At 45.7% G+C, this 9,166-nt stretch overlaps 1 protein-coding gene across 2 annotated transcripts in view; it reads left to right on the forward strand.

Annotated features, from left to right (window-relative positions):
* Window positions 1–8,955, forward strand: part of rbms1a (RNA binding motif, single stranded interacting protein 1a) — a 13,160-nt gene extending 4,205 nt beyond the window's left edge. The window contains exons 4-13 of one of the 2 annotated variants that reach the window (XM_084475957.1): window positions 120–277; window positions 1,207–1,286; window positions 2,082–2,194; window positions 2,794–2,843; window positions 4,295–4,385; window positions 4,890–4,940; window positions 6,495–6,596; window positions 6,762–6,830; window positions 7,257–7,331; window positions 8,083–8,955. In XM_084475957.1, the coding sequence (XP_084332083.1) occupies window positions 120–277; window positions 1,207–1,286; window positions 2,082–2,194; window positions 2,794–2,843; window positions 4,295–4,385; window positions 4,890–4,940; window positions 6,495–6,596; window positions 6,762–6,830; window positions 7,257–7,325 (783 nt within the window). In that variant the 3' untranslated portion in view covers window positions 7,326–7,331; window positions 8,083–8,955. Of the gene's footprint in view, window positions 1–116; window positions 278–1,206; window positions 1,287–2,081; window positions 2,195–2,793; window positions 2,844–4,294; window positions 4,386–4,889; window positions 4,941–6,494; window positions 6,597–6,761; window positions 6,831–7,256; window positions 7,332–8,082 lie in introns of both variants that reach the window. The other variant, XM_084475956.1, reaches the window with a different exon arrangement.
* The last annotated feature ends 211 nt before the right edge of the window (window positions 8,956–9,166 follow it).

Below are 9,166 nucleotides of genomic sequence, written 5' to 3' on the forward strand. Positions count from 1 at the left end.
TATAACATTCTCCGTACTTATACTCTATTACCAACACGTCTGTGGGCAATGAAACGTAATGTTGAATAATAACTTCACATTCCCCTCCCTCCATGCACCCTCCTCCTCCTCCTAAGCAGCAGCAGGAGCAGGACCCCACCAACCTGTACATCTCCAACCTGCCCCTGTCTGTGGACGAGCAGGAGCTGGAGGCGCTGCTGCAGCCGCTGGGCCAGGTGGTGTCCACGCGCGTCCTCCGCGACTACAGCGGCAACAGCCGGGGCGTCGGCTTCGCCAGGTCAGGAGCGGCACCGCGGCACGTCCCGCTCAGAGTGAACCACAGCTAGCCTGGCGGCAGAGTGTAGCCTAGCGTAACTGAGCTCTGTACAGCGTGCAGAGTATCCTAGCACAAAGAGAAGCCTAGCATAACGGACCACACTATAGCGGGCAGAGTATCCTGCATACAGGGTAGCCTAGCATAGAGGGCAGCCTAGCGTTATACTGACAGTATAGCATGCAGAGTAACCTAGCTTACAGGGTAGCATAGCATATCTGACACCAGTATAATGGGCAGGGTATCTCAGCATACAGAGTAGCCTATCATACAGTATCCTAGCATACAGAGTATCCTAGCATACAGAGTAGCCTAGCATACAGGTTAGCCTAGCATTACTGACCCAAGTATTTTGTACAGAGTATCCTAGCATACAGGGTAGCCTAGCATTACTGACGACAGTAGAGTACCTTATCATACAGGGTAGCCTAGCATTACAGACCACAGTATAGCGTGCAGAGTATCCTAGCATACAGGCTAGCCTAGCATTACTGAGCCCAGTATAGCGTGCAGAGTATCCTAGCAGACACAGTAGCCTGGTGCGACTGCACACAGATCCCCAAGTAGTCTTCCTGTAAGCATCCTTTAGGCTGACGACAAACCCTCACCAGCTCCTTCATGACCTGCATCTGAACTCCCACTCTAAGACAACCGCCATGAGGGTTATAAAGACATATGTAGTCCCGTCACGACTGCTACCCATTCAATCATAACCTTCCATCTCTTGTAATCATAATACTTTAGCGGATTATGGAGCATTAACTCAGAGGATATGATTTTTTAGCTTTGCTGGCCTAGTGTGACGCTTGGAGCCAACCCCAATACAGAATACAGGGTCCAACCTCTCTCCCCCTCTCTCCCCCTCTCTCCCCCTCTCTCCCCCTCCGGCACAGGATGGACACCACCGAGCAGTGCAACGCCGTCATCGCCCACTTCAACGGCAAGTTCATCAAGACCGCTGCCGGGAGCCTGGGTGAGCATGAGTTCAGCCACACTGGGGGTGGGGGGGGGGGGAGACCCTGGGTGAGCATGAGTTCAGTCACACTGGGGGGTGTCACCCCGGGGTGTGTGTCACCCTGGGGTGGGTGTCAACTGCGGGTGTGTGTCACCCTGGGTGGGTGTCACTCCAGGTGGGTGTCACCCTGGGGTGTGTGTCACCCTGGGGTGTGTGTCACTGCGGGGGTGGGTGTCACTGCGGCCCTGTTTACTTTCACAAGACGAAAAAAAAACAATTCTACTGTCGTCTTTAGAATTTCAAATGGTACCTAAGTACAGAAACTCATAAGGGCCGATGGCTCACCATGGGCTCAGCCGGCTAATATGAGCCCTAGCTTAGAGACAGCCAGGGCTAGGCGCCGTGGTCGTTATGAAGCAGGCACAGCACGGCGGTGCCTTCGGATGCGTCGGTGCGTGATGTCCCCTGCTCGTCACCGGTCGATGACGTCGGCCGGTTACATGAGCTGAGCATGCGACTCGTGAGCGCATCCGTCACGTGATCCTGTCTTGACGTCGACCGATCACGCGCCGCGCTGGACGGACTGCAGCGTAGACGGTCCACCATGAACTACATCTTCGAGTCCTACAACCGTTCCCTCCTGTTAAGACGGAGAAAACAGCTCTGTGTGCGTCACAACCTCACAGCCATTTTGTAATTTGAAGATGACAAGAGATTGAAGACGCCTGTGTAAACAAGGCCTCTGGTGCAGTGTGTGTGTGTGTGTGTGTGTGTGTGTGCGTTGTAATAACCATGTCTCCCCCGTCCCCCCAGCTCCCTCCGAGCCGCTGCTGTGTAAGTTCGCTGACGGCCAGAGGAAGAAGCATTCCCACAGCCCCTTCGTCCCCAACGGACGCACCTGGACCCGGGACGGAGACCACAGACTGGTGAGGACCCCTAGCTCTGGAACCACGCTCTGAGAACCGCACGTCTAGAAGCTGACCTCCACTAGAACCCCTAGATCTGGAACCACACTACCAGAAGTAGTAGTCAGAGAACCGCAACACTTTGAGAACCGCAGCTCTAGAACCCTGTTAACAGTGTGATAGTCGTACAACTGTGGAAGTCACGCAATCAGAAAAGGGTCCCATTGCCGGTTCAAACCCCCCCCCCCCGGCAGGAGTGCGTTTTTGAGGCCGCCATGTGTGTGTTTAGTGCGGTCCCATCCATGTATGTGTACATATGTGTACATCAGATCCACTAGGCTCTGTCTTGAAAGGCTTTTGGATGGACTACACCCACGGAACGCTTTCTGACCGTGGCCGGCCTGTTCAGCTTAGTGGGATATGATCATTTACAACCCAGCCTACCACACTTTGGATCACTTGAAGCACCACGCTGTGGGCTAGAATGTATCATACATCAAAACAATCTGTAACGTTATTTAAAAGAGAGGAGAAAAAATGGAGGAAAAAACAATGTATAATGATGATGTGATTCAAATATTATTCTTGATTAATTCAATTCTGTTCTGTTGTCTCCTCAGGGTGCCATGACGTTGACCTATGACCCCTCTTCCATAGCGATGCAGAATGGGTAGGTTATGGTTAAACTGTGTGCTATTGTCTCATTGTTGTCTAAAGGCCCTGGGCTCCAGGCCCAGTGCCCAGTCTACCTGTTAGCAAGATGTGGTCACACCGCAACCAACTTCTGAAATAACACAAGAAGCCTGACGACATATCTGACCTCAGGTGAACTGAATGTTAACTTCAGCCTCCGCCCAAGACTAGACTGCAAATGAGTTCCTGTCGGTCGGTCTGTACTTTGGAAAGCTTTAGTCCTTGCCGCATAATGTGTCGCATAGTAATAATGAGTAAGCAAATGTTGGTCTCTTATTTTCAAACTGTTTCCAAGGTGAACTTATGGCTAAAGGTTTAGCACATATTCTTTTAACACACTAGCGTTTTTACACCTGTGTAACGTATAGAAGTGGACCAAGCACAGCTGTATTTGACATGCTATAACCCCCCTGCTATCTAACCAGTCTGTTAGCATGTTAGCTCGCTGACAGGCCTCGATTTCAACCACAGGTTTATGAGGGAATTCTGCCTCAAGTTGTATTTGTAAGCTCATTTGTGTTTTAACCTGCTTACATGACTGAAATGCTACAACGAGAAATAGGATTTCTCGTCCCAGTTTTCTCTCTCAGTTGAGTGTATTTTCCAAATAAGGACACACATGGCACTTTTATAGATCAGATGGTATAACATATTATTGAGTATTGATCTGTTTCCTGGTAATAAAAGCAGTTATCGTGATAAAGGATGTAGTTGTGAGTCCATTAGCCAGTATAGGACCTTAATAAATGACATAGAACCTGCATTTCCTCAGATTACTAGAAGTTGGCTCCTTGGGAATTAACTGTGACAAAGGAATATTATCAAACTTGCCTTGACTTGACTTATAGTGTTTATTCAGCACTGCTACAGCAAGCCTACTCCTTTATGACCCCTGGTGGAGGGAAGGAACAACTGCAGCCTTGAAAGACAGGCGGGGCAGAAGGCCTGTAATGACAGAGCAGAAGTTGCAAATCTGCCCTTTCGCAACAACAATAAAAAAAAATATATATATATATTTGTTAATAACTTTGTTATTAACAATTTTTTTAAATATTAGACTTTTTTTTTGATATTAGACAACTATTGTCAACAATTTATTAATGACTTGAGACGACATTCACAACATATCTATGCTTGCTTCATTATGACGTATTAACACAGAAGGATTTTGCAGTGCAGGATGGACCTAGGAGGACTCTGATTGGCTTACTTCACTGTGATCTTTGACTTAATTGCTGAGGACAGCGGTCCGTTGAATGCAAAGTGACGCACAGGGAATGAATAGAAGGCTGAAGTAATGAATGAAGGATGTCAACCGTATGACGAACACGGCAGAGACTGGACTTCGACCTCAGAGCTCTCCATCCCGAAGTCGAACCCTCTCACCGCTACACCAGCAAGCTAACCGCTAATCGTATGTGTTCCCAGGTTCTATCCCTCTCCGTACCAGCTGACCAATCGGATGATGGCAGCCCAGCCTGCTATGTCACACTACATGGCCCCCCTCTCAGCCTATCAGGTAGCAGAGCCGTCGGACACCCTGGGTCACATGACCAACATGATCCTCTCACACATAGGCGCTTTTCGATGTGCGGTGTGCACTCTGTCTCTCTCTCTCTTAATCTTCCTTCTCCTCTTTTTCTTCAAACTTTCTGTATCCCTCTGTATCTCTATCTCTAACAATATCTCTATCCCTCTCTATCTGTCCCTGTATATCTCTCGGTATCTCTATCTCTCTGGTGCTCTATCTCTATAACTCTATTTATACCTTTCTCTTTATCTCTCTCTATCTGTCCCTGTATTTCTCTATGTATCTCTATCTCTGGTGCTCTATGTCTATATCACTATCTCTCTATTTCTACCTTTCTCTGTATCTCTATGTCTCGCTCTCTGTATCTCTATTTCTAAATCTCGCTGTAACTATCTTTCTCTGTATCTCTTTCTCTCACTGTATCTATCTATATATCTCTGTAACTCTATCTCTCTCTGTATCTCACTGTATGTCTCTCTCTCTCTCTCTCAGGTGCAGAATCACTCGTGGACTGCCCATCCGTCCTACATCATTCAGCACCCGGTAAGGAGACCGCAGACATGACCTCTGACCTCTGGACGGAGACACCACTGTTAACCTTGAGCTACTAAACGATTTTCTATCCCAACACCTCCCAGCCTTAATACCACACACCACACACCTCAATATCTATCCTTCATCTCTCTCTCTCTCCCACATGAAACATGTCTTCTATTCTTTCTTTTTCGCTCTCTATCACACTATAAATCGCTGTCCCTCTTTCATTATTTATTTCTAACTATCTCTTTCTCTCTCTCCGTCTCTCTTTCACACACACACACACACACACACACACACACACACTAAACACTGGTCTCTCTTTCCTTCTTTCTCTCTTAATCTCTCTGTCACACAAACACAAACATACAAGGCTTCGCTGTGTCTCTTTCCTACTTCCTTTTTGTATTTATATCTCTCACTCTCTCTCTCTCGCTCTCTATCCCACACACCCACACCCCCACCCCCCCTCCCCCCCACACACACACACACACACTCACACACACTATATATCTCGTTGTCTCACACACATCCCCTCTTGTTGGCAGCAGGAAGTGCCTGGGTCAGAGAGACAGTCTTATGACTGGTTAAGTGATGGAATATTCCAAGTATCTGTATTCATTCCTCCCTCCCCCTCCCTGTAAACGAGATCATGGTACAGTCCAGATTTGTATCTAATGGGAGCAGAACCAAACTCTCCTGTAAGCAAACAGCTTCAGTGTACAGTGTAATATATATATATATATAATTATTTAATATAAATTCTGGATATGAACACATTAATAAATATATGAATATAATCAAAGAATATATATATTTTTCTTTATATATTTATTACACATGATCTGTACTCAACAATGCGGTGCTAGGTTTCATCAATTTCATAAATTATTAATATTATTGATTCTGTCTCAAAGTTCCTCACGTTCAAAGGAAGGTTATGTGATTCCCTACTGAACCGTGGGCCTGGACAGCAGGAGACATTTAAAACACACAGAGACAGAATGAGAGCAGTCTATAACTCCCAAAAATAGAAGCAGAAGCAGAACCGTTGACAATCCATAGAGAAGAACCTTGAGAAATCTCCCTGGGAAGTAATTTGGTATCAGACCGACAGATTATGACAAGGAAGGCAAGGAAGACAGTAAACAGACATCAAAAGGACATCAGCATTTCAATCACTACCAGTAGTTCTCTCTGGACATGAGCATACGGGCATAGAGAGAAGTCTGATGGCCCTCCCTCGCCCCTAATTACTACTGGACAGGTGCCCATCTCACACCCCTAAGTACTAACGTTGTTGAATTAAATTGAAATGTCAACTCAACCTCATCTCTATTTGTATTGATGGACCAATATAAAATGAATTATAACAATCAATTCAAAAGCGGCCCAAATTGTATGTTTCGGTCCAATGGTAATTTTTCCAGTCTAATGGATCAAAAGTAGCCCAATTGGGTGGTAAACCGCCCAATCCGGCAACACTGTTTGGTTTGGGTTTTAATGTGGAAAGCACTTACCATGAAACCCCCTAACCAGCCGCTGTGTTCTGTACCGCAGGCTGCCGTGATGTCGCCCCCTGTGGACCCTTCCGTGCCACTGCACCCCTCAGCGCTGCTCGCACAGCAGATGGGCCACTTGTCATTGGGCAACAGTGGAACGGTGAGAGCATTCTGGGATATGGAGTTCATACACTTTAAAGTGATATATTTGGAAGCCATTCCACATGCTGAAATTAGGAAAAATCTGGGACATATAGATACACAGTACAGTCACAAGCTATTCTATTTGTAATATTTTGTGGTTGTTGTGATTGTTTTGTTGCAGTATGTTCCTGCTAACGCTGGAGTCCCTGGAGCCTACATGCCCCAGTACGCAGCCATGCAGCCTGTACCCGTGAGTCTGAGTCAATATCCCAGCATGCACTGGGCTTCCCCCCATATCCGAGCATTCATAATTCCAGCCAGTAAACTCATAGATCTACCAACCTATAAATTAATATAGGAATATAAAACATATAAGTAAACAAATAAGTATCATTTACACCTTCTGATGATATTGTTGATGGTATTTTGTGTCCTTTTATTAGGATATATTTATGCATTTTCAATTAAAGTGAAACCATACAATTGTTATCAGATAGAGACTTAAGCGTTGCTTTTTTATTTGACCCATGAAAATTAGTAAGCACCATAGTAATGAATATTCCTACAGTCGATCGCCATTCAGTCACCATGACGATAAACACTACGACATGACGTCAGTTGCCGCGGTGATGAACCACAACATTAACGTTGGTTTGTTTGTTTGTTTTTCCGTCAGGACAACGGCTCTCAGCAGCCAGTGAGCTCCTCCAATAACTCCTCCCCCTACAGTCAACACAGCAAGTAACCACAGGTACGCCCTCCCCCGCACAGGGCCGTGGTTCAGTCCAACACCAAGACCTTTAGCTGGACATCACAATGAGTGTAGCGGAGGGTGGGGATGATGGGGCTGGTGAGGGTGATGATGACGATGGTGATGAGGATGATGATGGGGATGCTGGTGATGATGGTGGTGATGATGATGATGTTGAGGATGCGGGTGGGAATGATGGGGGTGGTGAGGGTGATGATGATGCTGGTGATGATGATGATGTTGAGGATGAGGGTGGGAATGATGGGGTGGTGATGATGATGATGGTGATGAAAGTGGTGATGATGGTGGGGATTCTGGTGATGATAGTGGTGATGGTGATGATGTTGAGGATGAGGGTGGGAACGAGGGGGATTCTGATGATGATGTTGAAAACGATGATGCTGATTATGATGATGGTGATAGTGATATTGGTGATGAAGGTGGCGTTTAACTGGACATCACGATGAGTGTAGCGGAGTGTGATGATGAGGGTGGGAATGATGGGGGTGGTGAGGGTGATGATGATGATGGTGATGAAAGTGGTAATGATGATGGGGATTCTGGTGATAATGGTGGTGATGATGTTGATGGTGTTGATTATGAGGGTGGTTAAATGATGGTACTGATGCTGCTGATGAGTTACATAACGCACCATCAGTGTTTCAGGTATTGTTAACCTTATGTCGATGTAAGTGGTTCTTTTTCGAATTCCTCTGACTAAGTGTGTGTGTGTGTGTGTTCGTGTTTACAGTGTCAGACGACGCCCTGAGATACAATGGGTGGATGCCTGCCGGCTGCTGATTGGTTGACAGCTCCACCAGGCTCCGCCTCCCCCCCCCTTCTGACTTTGAGTGACACAGGAAGTGTCCAATCAGAACTCTCTTTCAGAACGGAGACCCCCAACATCCTAAACAGACTCAACAAGATGACAGCCGAGAGTTAAAAGCAAAGGTTTATTTTGATAAGAGACCACATGTACATTTTATTTCCTTCCCAAACGTATTCAATAGGACTTCCCCGTGTGTGATGTGATCTTTCAAAAAAATGCATGAAATTATTTTCTTTTTTTTTATGTGAAGGACATTTTTTTTAAATGATTTTTAGTGAGTTTTATTTGTGAGGTATTGAACACTCTGCTTGCACTCAAGTTTTAAGTTTTATAATTTGCTTAACTACGTTTTTTTTTTCTTTATTTGTTTCAGTTGTCATGAAGTAGCTTTGCATAGTCAAAAATATTTTCCAACGACACGAACAGTTAATGCAGATAACCATTTTTATTAGGAAATCTAGGATTTAAAAAATTGGAAAAGGTGCCTTCTTCATGTCACATTAAATCCCATAATACAAACTCTCTTTCCAATGCTAGCTTACAACTAGCCTATGCTAGAATCATACTCAAATCCATCCGTCACATCGTGTGTTTACGGAAATGTCCAAAACCCCATCCCCGATCTCCTGGTATTAATAACCACTGCGAGAGTACAAAAGCAATACATCCAAGAATCCCAACGCGAAAGGCATAAAAACACACAAGGAAACGCCAGAAGAAGAAAAAAATGATTCTCTGCATCTTTTCTTCGAACTTTTATTAGTTTTTAACTTGTCAAGCGACAACCGACGTTACAAAAAAAATAATAATTTGAGCGAAGAATTTTTTCCAGAACGGGCCGGTTCGGGAGAGGTTTGTCAGTTAGCTAGCTAGTTAGTTTGTGTGTTGTTTTCTCTCTTGAGGTCAGTGTGACCAGAGATCTACCTCAAGGTTCCTTAGGTCTGGCCGGTGCATCGCGTGGGCTTGCAGGTACAGCCCCCCTCCCCCTTCCTCCTCCTCCTCCCCC

The sequence above is a fragment of the Micromesistius poutassou genome (genome assembly GCF_964030765.1).
Source record: "Micromesistius poutassou genome assembly, chromosome: 12".
NCBI classification, from domain to species: Eukaryota; Metazoa; Chordata; class Actinopteri; order Gadiformes; family Gadidae; genus Micromesistius; species Micromesistius poutassou.